At 54.0% G+C, this 21,036-nt stretch overlaps 2 protein-coding genes across 3 annotated transcripts; both read right to left on the reverse strand.

Annotated features, from left to right (window-relative positions):
* Positions 1 to 416: 416 nt before the first annotated feature.
* TRIM11 (tripartite motif containing 11) lies at positions 417 to 8,831 on the reverse strand. Of its 2 annotated transcripts, none has more exons than XM_027548758.1 (6): positions 8,171 to 8,831; positions 5,939 to 6,034; positions 5,259 to 5,486; positions 3,422 to 3,444; positions 3,237 to 3,337; positions 417 to 2,743 (listed from the first exon to the last, which is right to left on the reverse strand). In XM_027548758.1, exons 1-6 carry the CDS (start codon positions 8,576 to 8,578, stop codon positions 2,196 to 2,198), a joined length of 1,404 nt encoding a protein of 467 aa, XP_027404559.1. In that variant the 5' UTR covers positions 8,579 to 8,831; the 3' UTR covers positions 417 to 2,195. The 2 variants fall into 2 exon arrangements, with proteins under 2 accessions (XP_027404559.1, XP_027404558.1); XM_027548757.1 differs by having other exon boundaries at positions 5,259 to 5,489.
* An 888-nt stretch (positions 8,832 to 9,719) lies between these two features.
* TRIM17 (tripartite motif containing 17) lies at positions 9,720 to 14,763 on the reverse strand. The gene is made up of 6 exons (XM_027548788.1): positions 14,335 to 14,763; positions 13,021 to 13,116; positions 12,305 to 12,535; positions 10,929 to 10,951; positions 10,738 to 10,838; positions 9,720 to 10,441 (listed from the first exon to the last, which is right to left on the reverse strand). Exons 1-6 carry the CDS (start codon positions 14,761 to 14,763, stop codon positions 9,894 to 9,896), a joined length of 1,428 nt encoding a protein of 475 aa, XP_027404589.1. The 3' UTR covers positions 9,720 to 9,893.
* Between the last annotated feature and the right edge of the window lie 6,273 nt (positions 14,764 to 21,036).

Consider the following 21,036-nt stretch of genomic DNA (forward strand, 5'->3'; position numbering starts at 1 on the left):
TGGCAAGCCAACCCAAGTTTGGTTTGGTAACAATTATTTTGAGTTGTTGGTGTTTAAGAAGCAAATATAAGGTCCCTGCCTTTCCCCTTTTAAAAGCAGAACATACATTTTCAGAGGTATCTCTGTCCCCCCTCCACAGGAAAGATTTGGAGACTCCAGATCCTATCAGTTTAGAGACTGAGGGGACGGGATCTACATGTAACAAAGCATACTAACTAGCCTTAGCTACCGTCGGTTTACTTGCACGTTTTGCCACCCCTGGAAGCCTAAGGCTGCTTTCCCTGTCTTGTCACTTCTCCATAAACATTGTTCTTTGTTGAAGTTGTATCTAAGCCAGAGATCTAAGCTGCTGTTCTAAGGCACTCATTTTCCTGGGACTTCTTCTATGCATACCTGAGGCAAACGAGTCAATAAACTTTTGTTTTTCTGTTATTTTTTATTTAAAGGTCTCAGCCAAGAACTCAGAAGGGTTGGGGGAAAATGATTTTTCCTCCCCCACACTTGTGTTCAGCTTTGTTCGAAAGCCAAAGCCAGAAGTGTCCTGACAGCAGTTCTATGCTCATTCATTAAACCCACGAGGCTGTTACGCAGACTAGGTTTCCAAAAGCCATTGCTGAAGTCCTAAACCTTAAAATCCGAATCGTTCTCCAGGCAGGAACCAAATAATATGCTCAGATTTCCAGGAGGAAATGAAGCAGTGGGCCCGGTTACTTGGGAAATGATATGGGAATAATTTTTAACCAAAAACAAAAAAATGGCCAGACCCCTGACTCAACTGGGAAAATACTTCCCCCTATTGTATGTAATTTGAAGGAACTGCTGTTATAGATATTCAGAAGTGGTGTATAATAGTCACAAAGCCCAAGAATGGGAGAATGAGTAAGTAAATAAGTAAATGAAAAAGTACTGGCTATTGAACACAGTGGAATGTAGGAAATGTTTATCAGGTTATCTGTAAAAAGGAAAAAATCCCCACAGTACCCGCAGGACATAAACACACATGCTGAGTCAAAGAACATGGAGAGGGTATCTGGGAGTTGCTGTGCTTGTGTGGGCAGCAGCTGCATCCCTGACTTGGCCAGTGAGCATCCTGCTTCCGTATCCCTCCCCGAGGGTGGGCTCTCTGGAGGATTTCCCCACTCTCCAACCTTAAGGACAACTGTGAGTTTATTTACTACGAGAATGGTAAATGGTTTATTTACTATGAGAGTGGCCCTTACAATTAATCAAAATTGAGGGGTGCAGAGACACTGTATCACACCTTCTTGAGAAGGGTGAAGAAGTGTCAAAACTTAAAGCAAAAACGAACCATGGATTCTGTAAGCCAGGGTTCTCTGTGGCCTCACCCCCGCCCCCAGGCAGGAGTGCTACTCTGGGTTCTGAGTTCAGGGATGGCCCCACGGTCACTGAGGAGACACACTTGAGAGGGCAAGGCCAGCCTGCTCTTCTCAGTGCCACTCAGGTGGAAACTGTGGAGCTTCACACTCACTTCCATGCACTTACAACTCCCAGAACCGAACCTCTGCACTGGGGACCAGGGAAGGACCTTTTTCCAGAAGCCCTGGGTGGGCCACACTCAGGGGGATTTGAGGACGTCTGCGTGTCCTAGTTAATCAACCCCTTTATTCGGTGACTCACTTTCCACATCACCTGTCACCTGAGGACTCTGCTGCACCCCCAGTTAATCGGAGAAAACCACAGACTTCCCTAGCAGTTTGGACCAGACCCCAAGTCAGGTTGGTGGGCTTTGAACCACCTCTTGGCCAAGCAGTCTCACAGGATAGTAGCTTTCTTAAGAGGTAAGGGTCCGGGGGGCTCACACTGCAGGCTGAGTAAATTCTACAGGCTCTCGTCTCACCTCAGACTGCAGCTGGGCAGGGCAGGCTGCCGAGGCTCCTGGAACCAGAGCTACCAGGGCCCCAGGCTCAGGGCTCCGCCAAGGACTGTGGTGTGATGCACTGGTGAATGGGGTCTCAGCACCTGATGACCTTGCAGGGTCCCGGGGGGAGGACAGCCCAGCCTGCACACACTCACCCATGGCTTCCTGGGAGTGGCAGTGACAGAGTTCAGTTTGCTCCTCGATCTGAGTGGCACTATGGATGCTTTCCATAGCTCAGAGGCCAAGCACCGTCCCCTCGGGTTTTCCAAGCATCTCGCAGACTCAGAAGGCAGGACAAGGGGCGCAAGAGGCCTGCTCACTGGGGAGCCAGCCCATCCCCGGGCCCGCCTTTCAGCCTGCAGATGGTCATAGGGGTCGGGCTGCTAGACAGAGGAGAGAAGAGGGCCCGCAGGGTCCCCGAGAAGGGCGTCTCAGGAAAGGTATACAAGAGCGACCCATCATTGGCACTGTAGAAGGACAGGTGTCCAGCCTCGTAGTCCAGAAAGATGCCCACGCGCCGGGGTGGGTCTCGGAGAGGGGCAAAAGCTCGCTCGGAGGAGTTGTAGTAGCTTCCCAGGAACACCAGGATCCAGAAGCCGTTGCCAGCAAACAGCTCGCCCTTCTCCTTGCGGTTGGCGTTCTCTCTGCAGACACCCAGGGCCCAGCTGGCCCGCTCCCCCACCTCCACCTCCCAGTAGTGGCGGCCCGAGGTCAGGGGCTCCCGGCCCAGCACACAAGGCCCAGGGTCGAACCGCTCCGGGCTGTCGGGCAGGGCCTGCCGCAGGTCCCCACGCCGCACGCTCCTCCGGTCCTCGGACAGCACCAACTCAGGGTTGGCTGTGTCAGGATCCAGGGTCATGTCCCCTGCAGACAGAGCAGCGGTCAACCCTCCCAGCTGTCTGCATCAGATCCCTACAGCCCTACAATCACAGCTTGTGACTGACCACAAACCGACCACACCCCTTCTCCCACTCAAAAAGATTATGCAACCACTTTGAGTTGTATCTTGGAACATTCTAGAAAGTAGTTCATGCTTCCTTGTGATTCACCCTCCTTTAGAGGACAGAAGAAAATCCTGAGTGCTTTCTGTCTGTGTGTTCCAGCGCAGCAGGCTCCCCAAGCCTGGGGTCCACACAGTGCCCTGGGATTTCTGCTCTTCCTAAATATATCAGTGAAAAGTTTGGACCTGACCTGCTATCTCATCTGCCCAAGGGCCTCGATCCCTCTTAGTTTCTCATCCATGAACCGGGAGCTTGCGTGCTGTTCTACCCCAGACCACCAGCAGAAGCTCAGGACTGGCACCGTCTCTGATCTGGAAACAGCAGGCGGGACCCCCCGGCCTGTGCACGGCACTCACCTCGGAACCTCCGCAAGGCCTCCACCAGCCCAGGGACCCTGCACACGGTCCTCATCTCCATAGGCACCACCTCGGGAGGCTGCAGCTTCACGTCCTGGACTCTAGAGGGGCAGTGCAGACGTCACCCCTGCGGGGGGCCCGCCTGAACCCTGCCCCCCTCCCTGGGGAGAGGCCGAAGCTCCTACCTGCGGAGTGTGTCCCTGATGTCCTGTGGGAGAGACACACGGCGTCAGCACCCGTCTCCTGTCTCGGGCCTGCCCTCACCCTGGCCTGGCCCTGCACCAGAGTGCTCCCAAACCTCCTGCGTGGGCACACACTCATGTGGTGGGAAACCACCCTGGAGCTGTCCTGAATCAGGCATGAGGTCACTGCAGAGCTGCTCTGGGCGCGTCCAGCCCTGCAGACCCGGCTGCATCCCCTTCACATGCCTGGAGGGCACAGGGGGTCTGGCTGCCAGCCCCCTTACCCACAGAGCCCTAGGCACCCCTGGGTGCCAGGAGAGGTGGGGTGGGGTGGGGTGGGGTGGAGTCCCACCCTCCAGGGGTTGAAGGCTGTCTCCACCTTAGCCCGGAGCCATGCCTCTATCAGCCGAGCACTTTCTGCGCCCCAGGAGATAGGCAGCTGGTGGACTGGTGTCTGTGGTCTCATCTGCCCCCTGTCCTACAGGAGCTCCAGCCTGGCCTGCACCGCTGCCATCCCTCAGTCCCCACTCACAGCTGACCTTCCTGGAAAGGCCTCTCTGCCTGGATGCTCCTCTCTCTTGTGATGATATGTGAGGACAGTTTAAGTGTCACAAACCGATTGTGCCCCCCAAGTCCAAGGCGCTCCCTGCAGCAGGCCTCCTGACCAACACTGCAGGCCAAGGGTCAGCCCACCCGACCTCCTCCACGCCTCAGTAAACACGGTGCTATCCAGAGCTGCTCTTCCCCCAGCACAGGCAAAGGGAAGCTCTGGGGTTGAGGCGGGGGGTAGGGGGGAGAATGGGGGGCATCTTTTCTGCAGCCAGCCAGCCAGCCAGGTGACCAGGGAACCAAGAGGATGACAAAGGCCAGGAGATGTGAGCACTTGGGAAGGTAGGGGAGCAGTGGTGAGCAGTGGGGGGCAGATGGGGTAGTAAGGAACAGGCAGCAGGGAGTGAAGGACAGGAAATGCAGCCAAGCCAGCTGAGGTCAGTCCCTCACTGAGAGATCTCAACTGAGACCCCACATTGCATTTCATATAAATCTGCGGTTCTCATCTTACTTCCTGGACCAATCTCTCCTCCCTCTAGAACCTCTGCTTCCTGCAGCTTTTCCAGCACCACTCACTCACCTTTGAGGGCTGCTCCCTATTATCCCCAGCTGCCTGCCCCAGCCCCACTTCACTGACCTCTGCTGACTTCCCTCAACCCCCGCCACACACTTGCCCAGGATTCTTCCTGCTTCCCAGGCTGAAAAATCACTTGTTGGCTCAGCACAGGCCAAAGGAATGTTTTAGCCCCAGGGGTGCAGCCTGAAGCTGGTCCTTAAAGGTTCACTCAGCTCTGAAGCTCCAAGGAGGGTCACCTCCTGCAGGAAGCCCCCTGGACTGCACATGCAGTGTCCTCACTCCCACCCGAGGGCACAAATTGCTGGGGCCAGGAGTCCAGCAGACTCTCAGGGGCAGCACTGGGCCCATGCAGGAATCACAGTGGGAGACCTGCTGGCTATTCCTCTCAGCCCAGTGGGCCCAAACCTTCAGAGAGCTCGGTGGTGGTGACCCAGTGGCTCTGGATCCTGGAATGCCAGCCATCCTGTGGCCTGGCCAGTCTCCAGGAGGCCTCCCAGGACAGGCACTAATAGCAGTTCATGCAGCTCAGCACTGCAGTCTACTCTGCATGTTTCACAGGAAGGTGACTAGCTATTGACCTGGGAGGTCCAGGCAAGCATCAAGGTAGTCGGTTTTCTCTGCACAATGTTTCCCCCACTCTCCGGCTCTCCCTTCCCATGCCTGGCCTTCCCCCAAGACCCCACACGCCCACTCCCAGTACGGGTGCCAGCTCACCTGCAGCAGCCCCAGTGCAGGCAGCTGGCAGCGGCCCTCCAGCTCGGTGATCAGCTCGGCCAGCTGGGCGCTCTGCTGTCCAAGGCGGGCCGCACTCTCCCTCAAGGGGGGCAGCACCTCCAGCTCCTCCTCTTCCAGCCTCTGCAGCAGCAGCTGCTCCTCCTCCACGAGCAGACGGCGCAGCCTCTCAAACTCGGTCAGTACATTCTGCCGCTGGGTCTCTACCATCTTCTGTGGGGGCCAGGGAGGATGGCTGAGGGCCTGGGACCTGGAGCCTCACTAATCCATCTGGGGTTCCCCCACACCCACTCCTTCCTGACCCCAAAGCACTGCACCACCAGGGGCACTCAACAAATCCAGGGGGACTTAGTATCCCCCCAAATCCCAACCTTACCACCCAATGCATTCCCAATTTCCATTTCCCCAACCCTCAAGGCCACAATCTGGGATGGCCCCCACACCCATCCCTCCCCACACCTCCCCACCTGGGACCCCCCATGCCTGGCCCTCCCTGACACCCATCCCGAGGTGGCACACCCACGCAGAGTTGGGTTATACACGGGGTCTGGAGCAAGAGTGCTGCCTAAGGAGCAGCGTGAGGCTGACTGTTAACAACAGAGCCCTGTGGTGGGGCCCTCCTGCCCCCCACCCCTGCCCACATTGGGCGCCTGGCCACCTGCCTGCCACAGGGAGCAGGTCTCCTCCGCTTGGGCCTGGAACAGCAGCGCATCCTCCATTTGCTTCCGCAGATGCTCCAGGGATTTCTCCAGCTTGCTCTGCAGGGAGGTGAGGCCAGAGTGACTCCAGCCAGGCCAGGCCCCCAGGCTGGCTCTTATACCTGCTCCCACCTGCTCGACTCCAGCTAAGCCTGAACGCAGCTGGCAGGGACCAGTAGCGGAAACATGGGTCTGGGACACGGTGAGTCCCAAACTTGCCAGGAGACGCCCTCTAACTGCTGTGGCCCTTCCACCACTGCCCTCACGAGCGTGGCTCACCTGCTACTGCCTTTTGGCTGAATCTCCTTTCTTCTGTGGTTCCCATGCCTCCCTCAGCTCAGGGCAACTTTCCCACAACCATTTTCACTGCGTCACCACCTTCTTTCTTCCAAACCCCGTCACGTCTCTCTGCCTGGACTGGGCTTGCTGGATTTCAGCTGGTTGGAACACACGGCGGGACGGGCTACATTTGTATCCGGTTCCTTGGCCCTGATTTCAGGCCTAGGCCTGACATTGCCTTCAACCCTGTTTAGGACACGTTCAGCACCTTTAGGCCATAAGGCCTAAACGACTATCACAAGAGAGACCATGGCGGTGCTCGTGGGGTTTCTACTGTTCTATCCATGTTCTAGACACGCCAGGGCCCCGAGAGGCTGCCTTTTGTAGTCAGGGCTTCCGGGCTGTGCAGATACCCGCCAGAGCCCTCTGCGGGGCACCTTCCCCAGCACTAAAAGCAAGCACCGGAACAGGGAAGGGGATTGGGTCATGACATCCCAGAAGATGACACGATGGTACCTACAGTATTTAGAGCTGAGATGACTGACAAACAGCAGAGCTCTCTGCTCTCCTCCTTTCGGCATTTTCCAAGACAAAGGTGCCTACCCTTTACCAGGAAGGGGAGAGCACTCATCACCCAGAGGCAAGCTGCCGATATGAGGTGAGTCCACCTTTCCACCTATTGATCTCTTCTGTCACTCTAATTTGCAAGCCTGAGTTACAGAACGTGACATGCTGGAGGAAAAGGCTTTTCCTCCCCTGGGACAGGGAGGGTCAAGGGCTACCATGGCAGACTTTATCAGGTCAGCTGGAAGAGGCCTCTAGAGAACTACTGGTCGTTCTCTGCTCTTCCGGTCACTATCCACACCCTGACCAGGATCCTCAGCGACAGGAGTGCAAATCTGCCAGACTGATATAAGGAGTGGGTGTTCAAGTGTGCATACTACGCCTCAAAGTGAGCGAAAAAAACCACAAGAACGTGTGAGCACAAGTCCAGTGATGTGGGCTCGGTACAGGTTTATTCTGTTGTCCTGAAGTTTATTCTATGATAGTGACAGAACAGCAATCCTAACGCGGACTAAACTGTGTACTCGAGGCACCTCAGCAGCAGATAGCACTGGCCACAAAGAGAAATGAAAATCACAGTCAAAAAGTTTGAAAGGTATCACCCACAGACTTTATACTTTGGGTTTCAGAAGCAAACTGACCCACAGGCCAGGGAGGTAGCAGGCACCTGGCCACGTAAGTGTTTGTCCTGAGCATCTTAGCAGAGGAGAGTGCTGGTGTTAAGTTTGGGTTTTAAGAAATACATTTCCATAACAGAGAAACAAGGCCTCTCTGCCTGGGCTCACAGCAGGGCTGCCTTGTCTGCTGGCAGAGTATCCAAACACTGGTGGGCTCTGGCTCCCAGAGCAATGGCTCCATCCTACGTTGATCCCAGCCTGGGGCTCTCCAGCAGCTTCCTGGCTGCCTTCCCATCTGGCCTAATCAGAACGTCAGCTCTGGCGTGGGCCCCACAACCTACTCTGCCCACCAGCCTCTGAGAACTCAAGAGTCCACATCCATGCACGTCCATCTGGGACCAGCCACCTCTCAGGTTCCCTCCCCACTTTTCTCCTACTCTCGGCTCCGTCTCTGCCAATGGTCAAACTGCCCAGTCCCCTACCCGGACAGCCCTCCCACAGCCTCTTTAGGACCTAGACTTCAGAAAGCTCGTCCCCTCCCCGCCCAGGTTCCTAGGCCAGCGCCTCACTGGTGGGCGGTGCCTCAACCCCCTAGGATGCTGGTTTGGGACAGGCTGCACCCCTCTTACACACCCACAAGACCCGGGGCAGGCTGCGCCCCATCCAGGCCCGGGCCCCCCACCCGCGCCGCGGCGATCTCCTACCAAGCCGTGCTCTGCCCGGGGCCTGCCCACACCTTAAGGTCTTCGGCCGCGTCCTGCAGCGGGCGCACACGGTGCGCCCAGTGCTCCCCTGAACGCTCGCAGGCCGCGCACAGAAGGCGCAGCTCGTCGCCGCAGAAGGCGGCCAGCGGCTCGCGGTGCGCTGCGCACACTCCCTGCGGAACAGGCGACGGTGGGTGCAGGCGCCGCGCCATCTCGGCCATCTTGGCGAGCGGGCGGTTGGGTCGCAGGTTCCTCTGAGGGAACAGCTCGCGGCACTCGGGGCAGGCGTACGGGCCCTCGGGCTGGCCCCAGCAGCGCCGGATGCACTCGCGGCAGAAGTTGTGGCCGCAGTCGGTCATCACTGGATCCGTGAAGTAGTCGAGGCAGATGGCGCAGGTGGCCTCCTCTTGGAGGTTGGTCGACAGGTCGGGTGCGGCCATGGCCCCGATGGAACGGACGAGGGCCGCGTTCTCCGCCGGGTCGGGCGGCCGCTGCCGGGACTCTGGGGAGGGGTTGGGGACGCGCGGTACAGGGCACCAGGGGATTCGGGGAGCTTCTGGGCGCAGGGTCTCCGGGGTCCGAGGCCTCTCGATTCCGAGGATGAGGAGTGTGCGGCTCCGAGACGCGGCGACTCCAGGAAGGTAGGGCCTAGGGATCCCGTTTGCAAGCAGGAAGGTACACTCAGCAGCAGCGGAAGCAGGAAGCAGCTTTCTTCCCTTCTGGAACCACCCACTGTAGCTCCGGATTGGCCGTGGTCTGTCACGCGGCCTCCAGCGGCACCCAACTGGAGGCTTGCTCACCCACTGACCTTGCGTCGCCGCCGCCGTCTGTGCGCGAGTTCGTGGCTGCCTCTAGGGTGCTGCGGCTTTGCGGTACCTGCTGTCTCCCTCGGACCTCGGGGAAGGTGAGGTTTAGCGGCCGGGGCCGCTCCGCACGGGCGCTGGGCTCTCCGCAATGCGCAGAGGCGGCGAGGACAAGGGGAAGCCGAGGTTGTGTCGGGAAGCCCCACGTCGTTCCCCGTGCGCTCCTGGGTCCTCGTAAGTCCCCGGGCTGGGAACGATCAGAACTTAAGGTGCCGGGGGCTCGGCCCACTGGGACTACTGGCCTTGTTGGGGGTCAGAGTACATTGGCCAGAATTCTGGGGTTCTGGCCACTGTTCCCCACTTGTTAATGCGTCTGCAATCACGCATCCACGGGGGTAGGATGGGCAATGGAGAGTGAGTTAAAGGAAGGGACCCTGTCTGATCCTTCTCTGAATTTTGCCCCTACAGCAAAGGTGGGCAGCTCTGAGGCTTGTAGGAATTCAGCTTGAAAAGTCCCTTCACTTTTTCATTTTCCCCCTGTGAAGGACCCAGATATGGAATTTGCTGAGGACAAAGAAGGTAGACACTTGAGGCCTTGGCTCTACATATAAAAACCTAAACCACTGAGCCCCCAGAGAATGGCAGTATCTCTAAGTGGAGAGTAGGGGACATGGCTAAAGAAAACCACAGCACACTGTGCCTTGTACGTATGCCTGTATATATTTAGAAACTGATCCAGTATGAAAGTTTTCTGTATGAAGCATCTAAATATTGACTCTTAGTGTTTAAGTGCTTTAATCATGATTATATTTCCACTTTGTAAAACCAGCCTGCACAGCCGATGGCTTGCAAATGCCTCATCGCGATAAGCTGGGCAGGTGGGCCTTGCTGAGTGGGACCACCTCACCTTCTGGAGAAAGGAGGGTTGCCCAGGCTCCACCAGCCTGCGCCCCTATCCCTTCACCCACAGAGTCACTGTAGAGATGACCATCTGGCCTGATTTGGGGGCCCCAAGGCAGAAGAAGGGCTGCAGGGGGCCAGGGAAGGCAGGCTGAGAGTAGCTATGTAGGTGGGACCCATCGTTCGCATTGTAGAAGGCCAGCTCTCCAGCTTCAAAATCCAGGAAGATGCCCATGTGGCTCGGAGGCTCGGCCAGTGTGACGGGAGTTGGGGGAAACGTGGCAGGTGCATACCTCTTTCCCTTGCATAGCTGCACCACCCAGAACCCATTTTCTGGGGACTTGGGGACCCTGTTCCTCCGGCTCACGTTGTCCCTGCACACGCCCAGGGCCCACAGTGCATCACCGGTGAGGTTCATGCCCACCTCCCAGTAGTGCCTCCCTGAGGAGTAGATCTCTTGGCCAACCGCACAGGGATAGGCAAGGAACCTGTCCTTGCCACAGGGTGTGCCATCCATCGGGGTGCTCAGGTAGCGCCTCTGGCGGCTCTCATACAAGAGGAGGTAGGGGTATGCCGTGGAGGGGTCGGGCACCACATCCTCTGGAGACAGGCCCAGGGTGGAGGGGAGAGGGGGGCCTTTCAGGGTCAGTGTGGGGAGGGCAAGGCCCTAGCAGGGGCCGTTCCTCCTAACCCCCACCCAGGCCTCCCTTTGGCTGAGTTCAGCCGTGAACCTGGAGTTAACTGCATGATCCTATACCCCAACTGTGGATATTGGCAGTGCCAAGGAGATGGGGCTGGGGTACCATTTGGGGAACCGCTGTCCTGTTGGTGGCTCTTGCTTTGAGTGGCTGAGAGCAGGGTGGGGCATTGCCAAGAGCCCCTGGGCCCCCACTTACCTTGGAAACTCTTGAGGACCTCTATCTGCCCTGGGACCCTACAGATGGTCTTCAGCATGATGGAGGTAGCCTCTGGGTACTGCACACTCAGGCTGCTCTTCCTCCAGTGGATACAGGTCTCACTGTTCCCTCTGGCCACACTTACAGTCCTCCCTGCGCCCATCACCACCCCCACCGCAGATGGTACGTACCTGCTGAGGAGGCCTTTCATATCCTTCAAAAGACATGGAAGAAAGCAGAGACTGGCAGGGTCTGTGGTGTTCCCCAGCACCCCATGTTGACATTTGGCTAGAAGAGCTAGAGGGGCTTTATGTGTTGCCATGGCCCCATTTCCAGTTTCTACAGAGTAATCCTGTCTTGGCTATGCACAGTATCATTTATCTGACTTTCCTGGGCCTCCTCTTCCCCATCACAATGAATGAGGACCCAGGGAAGCTGTCCAGCTCATGACACACCATGAAAGCCTCTGTGGGCCTCGGGCCTTGAGTGGATCAGGAGTCAGTTTAGTGGGTTGCAAATAGATTACATTTTGATATAAGGCAAAGTATTCTCCCAAAGGTAGACAGAGTGTATAATCTGTTGTCAACACCAGGACACTTATTGGCAACAAAACCCACAGGATGCTGGGATAACAGGCATATAAACTGACTGACCCAGGCATCCTGGGAGATCTAGATACCCTTCGTGTGGCATTTGCTTCAGTTGTATAAACACATTCCTGTGAATATGTGTATAATGACTCGCAATGTGAAATGTGTTTTATTGCTGTGGAGCCCCTCGTTCTGCACACTTGAACGAGTTACCCCCTTTTCAGCCAGTATAAACTGCCCCTTCCAGGACCTCAGTGTGCAGGCCCATCCCTGGTAGGCCAGCTGTACCCTCTCCCTACTTCCACAGCTGGCAGGTGCGATCGTGTGACTTGCTCTTGCCTGTGAAGTCACCAGTGCCTCTCTGGGGCCAATATGCCCGTGCCCTGCATCCTTGTGTGGACAACAGCTGCCCTCAAGCCACATCCCTGGGCTATGAAGGAGATGAACACAGCCCAGTAGGACTGAAGCCTGTCGTGGGCTGAATTGGCTCCCTCCCCAGATTCATCTATTGTGGAGCTCAAACCTCGAAGCACCTCAGTATGAGTGTATCTGGAGATAAGGCCTTAAAGATGTGATTATGATAAAATCAGATCATTAGGGTGGGCTGTAATCCAATCTGACGATGTCTTCATAAGAGGAGGCTATCAGGGCGTAGATTGTATACAGGGGAATGACTATGTGAGGACACAGGGAGAATATGGCTTACAAGCCAAGGAGAGCTCCCAGGAGAAGCCAACTGTGCCCACAACTTGTGCTCAGACTTCCAGCCTTCAGGAGTGTGAGAAAGATACGTGTTGTTTAAACCACCCAACTCATGGTATTTGTTACACAGCCTGAGCTGACTGAGACAGAGCCTTCCCCGTTGGCCTGAATCTGTTGCCTCAGGTCAGCCCACCCTGACTGTACCTGACCCAGAGCTCAAGTCCCCATCCACCCACCCACCCCCGCCAGCCAGGTACACAGGCGTGCCATCTCACCTGCAGCATCTGGAGCGGTGTGTGCTCATTTCTGTCCTCCAGCTGCAGGAGCAGCCTCTCTAAGGAGTGACTCTGCTGCTTCAGTGAGGCTGTGCTCTCCTGCAGCTTTGCCACTGTCTCCTCCTCCTCCTTTTTCAGGGCCTGGAGCAGGCGCTGCTTCTCCTCCATCAGGAAGAGGCCCATCTTCTCAAACTCGACCATGATGCGCTCCCTCCGCTCCTTCACCTTCTCCTGTGTGGGGGTGGGTGGGCTCCTGGAGGTGAGCCCCACCCAGGGCCCTACCACCCCTGGTGCCTGCTTTCACACCAGCTTGGAAGGGCTGCTCTGGCAACAATGGCACATCTCCCCTGGATCCCAGTGACCCACAGAAAACCAGCCAAGCAGGCAGGGCTGGAAGCCAGGGATCACACAGAGGCCCCCCTGAATGTCACTGGGGCATAATTTTACTCCAAGCCCCAAATGGCAACATCCAAGTGCCTGTGCGCTGTTGCTTGCTGCATCTTTTGAATGGCCAGCCTGTGCTGAGGGCACCGTTCTCAGTCCTGATTTGGCAGGAATTCTGTGAAAACCATTGCCTTTCTGGGGTCCTGTGTTCTCATCCACACAGGACAGTGATTTCCCCCTCAAGGGGCTTCACAGGTCGGGAGGCCTGTGGGGGCCTGGCTGGGCCTTCCCCGCCCTGCCTGGCTGCTGTGTGTGGTGGCCCTGGTACCTACCTGCCACTCGGCCAAGGTGTGTTCCTCCTTGGCTTGCAGCTTTTCCGTCTTCATCATCTCCTCTCGAAGATGCTCCATGTCCTCCTCCAGCTTCAACTGTGGTGCACCCAAACCACGGGATTTGGGGGTCAGTGGGCCCCCCGCATGCCCCACATCCAGACAGTGCCCTCTGAAGCAGAACCACCCTGAACCATCCTAATGGGGTGCAAGGGATGGAAATATGCCACCCCAAAATCTGTCCCTTTGGCAGAAGGATTATTTTGAGCTGGAGGCAATTAAGAATCAACAGATGCAGAAAGGTGCTTTCCAGGGGCTCCCATTATCTGACCAGAAGCATCTCACTGGGGATAGTTTGTGCCCACAAAGAAGACGGCAAGTTGGTGTCAAGATGAACCTACACAAAAAAACCCCTATCTTCCTTTACTTTCTCCCTATATATATTTCTGCTGTCACCTGAATGTTTGTGTCCCTCCGACACCCAAAGTCATATATGGAAGCCCTAACTCCCCATGTGACGGCAGAGGTGGGGCCTTTGAGAGGCGACGAGGTCATGACAGTGGGACCCACATGGATGGGATTAGTGCCGTTATAAAAGAGACCCGAGAGAGGACAGCGAGATGCTGGCCGTGTGTGTGCCAGAAAGGGAGTCTCACCTGAGTGTGCTCATCTCTGATGTCAGCCTCCAACTGTGAGCAATACATTGCTGCTTATAAGCCACCCAGTCTGTGGAATTCTGTTACTGAGACACCTTCCCACAGTCTGCCACCCTTGGGAGCCTGCAACCTTTACCTTTGTCCTGTTGCTTTTCTCCAAATGTACTGTTCTTTGTTAAGATGCCCAAGTTCTAATTGACTTTTTTTTTTCAAACTGTTGCTGCAGTCTCTCCCAAGTGACTGGCATAGCAGACATATGTTAGTAAATGGTTTGCCTTTCTCTTCAATTTGTCTTTGCTCAATCTAATTCATGGGCCCCCAGCCACAGAGCCTCAGGTGGATGGAGGGAAAAGGCTCCCCTCCCCCTGCCTGTCAGGGGGTTGCCTGGTTTGCCCACCCCAATGGCTGCACAAGGACCAGGGACTGTGGATGGGGCTGGGTGGGGACTTGATCATTCTGGACTCCTGCATAATCATAGAGGTGACACCGAGATGGCATGGCCCCCAACCTGCTCTGTTCTGGAGTAAGGGAACACTTCCACCGTGTGGGCCTGCATATGGGGCTGTTTGTTACAGCAGCCGTTCTCTGCTAATACCGTCCTTGACATGTGCGCATACTTGGGCACCCTTGTCCCCTGTTCTGGCCCCTAGCCAGGACCCACCTTGTACTCTTGCACGGCCTCCTCGATAGGGACCACCCTGTGGGGCCGGTGTTCCTGGGACTCCCTGCAGATGATGCAGATGGGCCTCTGGTCATCCTCACAGAAGAGTTTGAGCAACTCTCGGTGTACCTGGCACAGGTCCCTGCTCTGGGGACTGGGGTGCTGCCGCACCATCTCGGCCACCTTGGTCAGCAGACGGTTGGGCCGCAGGTTCCTCTGGGGGGACAGCTCGCGGCACTCAGGGCAGGGAAAGGAGCCCTTCCGCTTTCTCCTCTTTTTCTGGCCTCTGGCTTTCTCCCAGGTCAGCTGGATGCACTCTCGGCAGAAATTGTGACCACAGGTGGTCATCACGGGGTCTGTGAAGTAGTCAAGACAGATGGAGCACGTGGCCTCCTCCTGCAGCTTTCTGGCAAGTTCCACAGCATCCATGGCGCCTGGGGAAGGAATAGAGTGTCCTGCCACATCCTCTGCCTGCAGCCCTGAGCTCTTCAGTGGCACTCTCTTGGCCTCCTTTTGAAGATGGGAGTCTGAATCTGGTGGGGTTTTAGGGTACCATGACTCACCTTCAATAAAGGGCACAAATGTCTCTCTGGAAGCTGACAAAGACCCTGTCCTTCAGCAAACCCCAGCCAGCTTCCCCTGAGCTGTAGGCCTGTCTTTGGCTGGCCCCACCCGGTTTCACAGTACTCCGGCTGTGATATGTGATCTAGTTCCTCATCCCCCACCTATAATGAATTGATGTCCTTGACCCTCCTTAAGCAAGAATCCTCTTAGGCCTGTTTAGCAATAAGCCCCGTCCTTATGGCACCTCTGGGTGATTTTCCATCACTGACCACCATCACTCCGCTCCTTGGCTACAGATCTGCAGCTGTCTCAGCTGCATTCAGAGATGACACTGCGACAATCTTGAATAGTCTTGCTTACCGTTTTAACAAGCACATAGGTTTCTCTTTAACAGAACTCCGCAGAACAAAGGCAAAAGGGAGTTTAAGAGGAAACATCTCTCTCATTAGGGAGCAGGGTTGACAAAGTTTTTCTCTTTAACCAGCACTTGCTCAGGCTCCAGAATTTTCCAACCAAGCCTTGGACTTACACGTCGGTCTCTACGCTGTTCAAGTTTAGAAGAAATCCCACTAGGTGGGTTTAACCAGACCCCCCGCCCCGACCACCACTCCCTGCTACTAAGATGTTTCCTCCTAGTAACTTCTTGTAACTGGCCCTACCCTACTCCTTAAAAATCCCCACTGGCCCATGCTGTATTCAGAACTGAACTTCACAATTCTATATAGAAGGTCTAGTTCTATATAGAACCCCAGTTTCTATGCTAATATCTTTCTTCCTATTTCAATAGTCCCAAATAAAACCTGTTTTTACCCCTGTACCATCCAGCTCTGATTTTCCTTGACAAGGAGCAGTGCAGAAAAGATAAAGGAGGGCCATTTACACGCACACATGCTCACACACATACCCAGGAACACACATGTACACGTGCATGCATGTTTACACACTGGCACACACACACAAAGGCACGTGCAGAGGCACCTGGACACATGCACCAACATCTGAACACAAACACACATACACACACACTCTGGGGTTGTAATAGCCATGACTTGATACAGTGGAGATCCAATCCTGGATGTACTTCACAGGGTGGTGGTTAGGGCTGACTTAGAGTGGATTTAAACATCATTTCTGAATTATTAATGCAAGCACTGTCCAGGTTCCCTTCTATGCAGTCTGCAACTATGGCGGCTGGATTCTGCAGATTCCTGAATCCCTGACGTTGGTTCACTTTGTCTCTGGGAAGAGCCTTTGGCGTGAGTCTCTCCCTCTGCTCTCAGCTGCCCTTCGTCCCGACTGCTGCCCACCCAGCAGAAGCTGGGTGAGAGTGGGGCAGTCTGGGCACTAGGCTCTGGCTCAGGTTCTGGGGGAAGCCATCCAAGGGCTCTGGGCCAGTAATGGCGGACAGGCCTTCCTTGACCCTGGAATGTTACTCTGTAAATGCAGGGCTAAAATAGCTGGCTCCTCTGGTTCCAGTCAAAGCTATGGTTTTTCCAGTAGTCATGTATGGATGTGAGAGTTGGACTGTGAAGAAAGCTGAGTGCTGAAGAATTGATGCTTTTGAACTGTGGTGTTGGAGAAGACTCTTGAGAGTCCCTTGGACTGCAAGGAGATCCAACCAGTCCATTCTAAAGGAGATCAGTCCTGGGTGTTCTTTGGAAGGAATGATGCTAAAGCTCAAACTCCAGTACTTTGGCCACATCATGTGAAGAGTTGGCTCACTGGAAAAGACTCTGATGCTGGAAGGGATTGGGGGCAGGAGGAAAAGGGGACGACAGAGGATGAGATGGCTGGATGGCATCACCCACTCAATGGACCTGAGTTTGAGTGACCTCTGGGAGATGGTGATGGACAGGGAGGCCTGAACTGAACTGAACTGAACTGGTTCCAGTTTACAACCACCTTCAAAGCTGGGACAGCCGCTCCACTAGGGCAGAGGGTACACGGGGTCCCAACCGGAGCCTCAGCACCCACAAGGTGACCACCCGCCGGCTCCCTCAAGGGGGTGATACTTACGGGGTAAAGCGATGCACGCTGCACCTCGCCAGGCACCCTCCAAACACAGCCCAGGAAAGCCTGCTTTGGGGCGATGGAAACTACCCGGGCGGGAATCCTAGGGCGCCGGGCTTCGGGCTTTGTGGCGTCAGCAGGAGCCCGAGGTCGAGGGGCGGGGCCGTAATCAGGTTGGGGACGGGGAGGTTTCGTTGGCGAGCGGCTGTCAGCAGCCTAGGGATGGGGGCAGGATTCTCCTGATGGGTAAGGAGCCCTTACAGAGCTGGCCGGAGCTGAGGGGGCGGGGGAAGGAGCGGAAACAGGGCAGGGTGTGGGGTTAGGTAGTCAGGCGGAAGGGGGAGGGGTAGACGGTGGTGGGAGCCTTGTTGTCTGCGGAGGGGAAGACGTGTGGGGCGGCAGGGAGCGGATCCCATATTGGGAGGGGCGTGAGGACGGAAGGGGCAGCGGGGGTCAGGCACACTTCGGTGGAGATGGAGGGGGTCTCTGGTCGACCGGAGGCTCCAGGTCTCCCGGGGCTCCGCACCCCGCCTGGCTGGCTGAACTGTGTGTATTTCTGCTAACATTTCCAAGACAGAGTCCAGTGGTTCAAGGCTCAGGGCAGCGAGTGGGGTTGGGGGCCAGAAAGCTAGTTGAATGAGGCAATGTGTGTGTTAGTCGCTCAGCCTTGTCCGACTCTTTGCGACCACAGGGACTGTAAGCCCCTGCAGGCTCTCGGTTGCTGATTAGAATCCCCTGAAAGTCCCTGAGCCTGCTCTGCATGTAAGGTGAGTCTGGGCTGACAGTTTCTTTCAATTTAGAAAATAGAATCACAGGATTTTAAAAACATTTCTTTCTCTGTTCTTGTTAACTGTGTGTAACTCTTTTTTTTTTTTTTTTTTTCTGGCTAAATAAGCCTGTGGCCCATCTCATATATCAAGAACGATTCAAAGACCTAGGAGCATTTCTGAAATGTAATCATTTCTCAGAGTCCTGGGAGGATATGGACCTACCTTGTCATCTAACTTCAAATCATTTTTGATCATAATTGCAGGAGAAAATTAGCAACATTATCATGAAGACATGAAAGTAACAGGTTGTATTCACTTAGCCACTGGAAAAGAAGAGGTTCCCTTCCATCTCTGCACCCCTTGGGATCAGCACCGCGTTCTTGTTCTAATTCAATAAGAAAACTTGTTTTTTTCTTTTTTCTTTCCCTTTCTCTTCTCTGTGAGTGGTTTTCTGGGTTGGGAGCAGATTTTGTTGTACATTTCCCCATTAATGTGCAGCAAAAGTTGAGAACTAACAGTGATCAGATTCAGACTTACATGTCTTTACCAAGAATATTGTGTCCAGGTGAAGGTGTGGTTGCAGGTGCTACAGAACCAAAGTTTTTTTTAAAGAACTAGCAAGACCATTAAACCTGCAACAGAGCTGGAGACCCTTGGGTCACTGTTGAGAATCTGAGACAGGGAGAGTGTGAACCATGACCCAGCATCATCTGTGCAGCTTGGTGGAAGCCTGGGGGCAGCTTTATGAGCTTCTACTACTGGCTGCGGCACCATATGCCACCTGCTCAGAAGGACACGTGGACTCAAATGATCCAGGTAACAGCACAGAATATGCATCCTTCAAGAAGCAGCTTCTGCCCCACAAGACTCCTTATTCTCTTTCCAATGTGGAAGTAGATGGAAACAGCCCGTGAGAACAAGCAGAGGGCATTCACTCATAGCTCTCTGTGACAAGGGAGATGAGCACCATCCCTTGGCAGCAATTCAGGGTCAGTCCATGGTGTGGTGTGCTTCCTCTTGGAAAAAGAGACGGTTTTAGGTGTGCCCTGATGGAGGCTTGTGGGTCTGGGAAACTGGAGCAACTGTTGTGAAGTGAAGTTCCTGGATTGTTGTTAGAGATAACAGCCTAATGTCCTGTAAGTCTGACTGATAGCAGGTTGGCTTTCTGGGCTGATTAAGGTAGAGGGTATGTTGGCTTCCTGGACAGTTTTACTATGGATTGAATGTGTGCCCCTAAAATTCATATGTTGAAATGTAGCCCCTGGGAGGTGGGGCCTTTGGGAGGTTGATTAGGTTAGGAGGGTGGAGCCCTCATGAATGGGGTTAGTGCACTTAGAAAAGAGACTCCCTTCTCCCAGAGAGCTCCTTTATCCTTTCTATCAGGTAAGGACATAGCAAGAAGATGGATGTCTGTAACCCAGGAAGCAGGCCCTCGCCAGACACCAAATCAGTTGGTACCTTGCTCTTGGACTTCCAGCCTCCAGAACTGTGAGAAATAAACGTTTGTGGTTCATGAGTGGCCCCGTCATATTTTGTTATAGCAGTCAGAGCAGATTAAGACAGGACTGCTGCACATTGTGGGTCAGAGTTTTCTTTTTATATATGGATGTTCAGTCTCCCACTGGAATGAAGCTGCAGTTAGATCAGGGCCTGTCTGACCTGGGAGAGCCGTTCTTCTCACCTGATGGTTTCTAGAGGAATTCAAGATTACATGTGGGGCAGTGGTTTCCTGCCCATCCTGAAGCTGTGCTGGGTGGTTCCCTCACCCTGCCTGTTTGGAGAGTTCAACTTAGCTACAGAGAATCAGCTCAGGCTGCAGTACCTGGAGACAGTAGAGGAAGGCTGTGGATCCGACAAAAAGCAGGATGGGAAACATAAAAATGTAATCTAAAACTAAGGAGTACATGTGTTAGGGAACCATGGACTGAAACTGCCTGCTGTGACCAGGCAGCATAATAACTGCTTGCATGAGTTATCACACAACAGGAGGTCCCAATAAGGAGCACAGAGCTAATAAGCTACTGCCAAAAGGAGGGGGTGCACCAGCCCATAACATGTCCTGCCAAACCTCCAGAAACCTTCATGCTGAAACCCATTGTGGCTGAGGGATGCTTACACTCCCAAGGACTCTGAGTCAGACCAAACAGGGGCAACAAGCAAGAAGATTGGCCAGAGAAAACCCAGAAAGCTAACCCCATTACCATAAAACCTGAGACTGTGAGCCTCTTGGCAGAGCAGTTCTCCTGGGTTCTCTTACCTCACCATTCTCTCCCTGGGTGCCCCTTTCCAATGAAGTCTTTTGTTTTGCCAGTACATGTGTCTCCTTGGGCAATTTGTTTCTGACAGACAAAAGACCATTTTAGGCCTTGGAAGGATTCCCTCTTCCTGCAACATTTGTGTGCCTGAGTCTGTGGCCTTCAGAGCCTCACTTCACCTCATGCCTGATGACATAGACTTACAACTTCATTTCTGGTTCTTTTTTCTACTTAGTCACTTTTGTAAAATTTGAATCCTTTCACTTAGAGTTTTTGTTTCTATTTATATTTGCCACTTTTAGTCAGAGGGACAGAAGCAAAAAATTAAGTCGGACTTTTTCTTTGAAATCTACAAAGCTAAGTGTAAAGGAAATATAAGCTTTCAAATGATGATTTTGATGTGTTTGTAACATTTATTCTTCTGACGTATAGGGAAGGAACATAATTTACTATTTTAGAGGCATATGAACTAAACCAATAAAAGACAGAATAACAAAAGCATAAACATTTTATTTAATTTTATTTTTTAAAAATTTATGTGCTTGAGGGCTTCACAGACAAGAACTGTAACCCTCCCGCCCCACCACCACCACCTCGGCCAAAAAAGACTCAAGGGCCTATTTTGTTAACTGAAAAAAATATACAATGTGACTTTCATGAAGTTTTATTGGGATAAAATGAGGACTACAGCCTGGGAGACAGTTTCGGATACTTCTGAGGAACTGCTTGGAAGAGGTGAGGGGTGGTCAGTGTATATATGATTTTGGTGAAAGGATATACATGCAATCAAGCACACATTTTTGTATTAGGTTGCTGCTAGTCATGGAGAAGGAAATGGCAACCCACTCCAGTGTTCTTGCCTGGAGAATCCCAGGGACGGGGGAGCCTGGTGGGCTGCCATCTATGGGGTCACACAGAGTCGGACAAAACTGAAGTGACTTAGCAACAGTAGCAGTCGTGAGGAGCATATGTCTCTGTTAATGACTGTAATACTTTTCTAGATATAAGATACAAGAACTGGGCTCATAATCTTCTGCTGAAAATATTGAACTGTCCAAAGGCCTGTTCTGCCCATTTTTCCCCAGAGCTCAGAGTGCCTCATT

Source organism: Bos indicus x Bos taurus, chromosome 7, assembly GCF_003369695.1.
Source record: "Bos indicus x Bos taurus breed Angus x Brahman F1 hybrid chromosome 7, Bos_hybrid_MaternalHap_v2.0, whole genome shotgun sequence".
In the NCBI taxonomy this organism is placed as follows: domain Eukaryota; kingdom Metazoa; phylum Chordata; class Mammalia; order Artiodactyla; family Bovidae; genus Bos; species Bos indicus x Bos taurus.

What these genes read in the sequence shown, in the direction of transcription:
- TRIM11 (XM_027548757.1), bottom strand. Translation starts at nt 8,578, where the DNA reads ATGGCCGCACCCGACCTGTCGACCAACCTCCAAGAGGAGGCCACCTGC. An exon ending in CTGCACTGGGGCTGCTGCAG is followed by an intron (nt 3,445 to 5,258) that starts GTGAGCTGGCAC and finishes TCTCTCCCACAG; the next exon opens with GACATCAGGGACACACTCCG. An exon ending in ATCAGGGACACACTCCGCAG is followed by an intron (nt 3,338 to 3,421) that starts GTAGGAGCTTCG and finishes CTGCCCCTCTAG; the next exon opens with AGTCCAGGACGTGAAGCTGC.
- TRIM17 (XM_027548788.1), bottom strand. Translation starts at nt 14,763, where the DNA reads ATGGATGCTGTGGAACTTGCCAGAAAGCTGCAGGAGGAGGCCACGTGC. An exon ending in AGGCCGTGCAAGAGTACAAG is followed by an intron (nt 13,117 to 14,334) that starts GTGGGTCCTGGC and finishes GGTGCACCACAG; the next exon opens with TTGAAGCTGGAGGAGGACAT. An exon ending in ATGAAAGGCCTCCTCAGCAG is followed by an intron (nt 10,839 to 10,928) that starts GTACGTACCATC and finishes TATCCACTGGAG; the next exon opens with GAAGAGCAGCCTGAGTGTGC.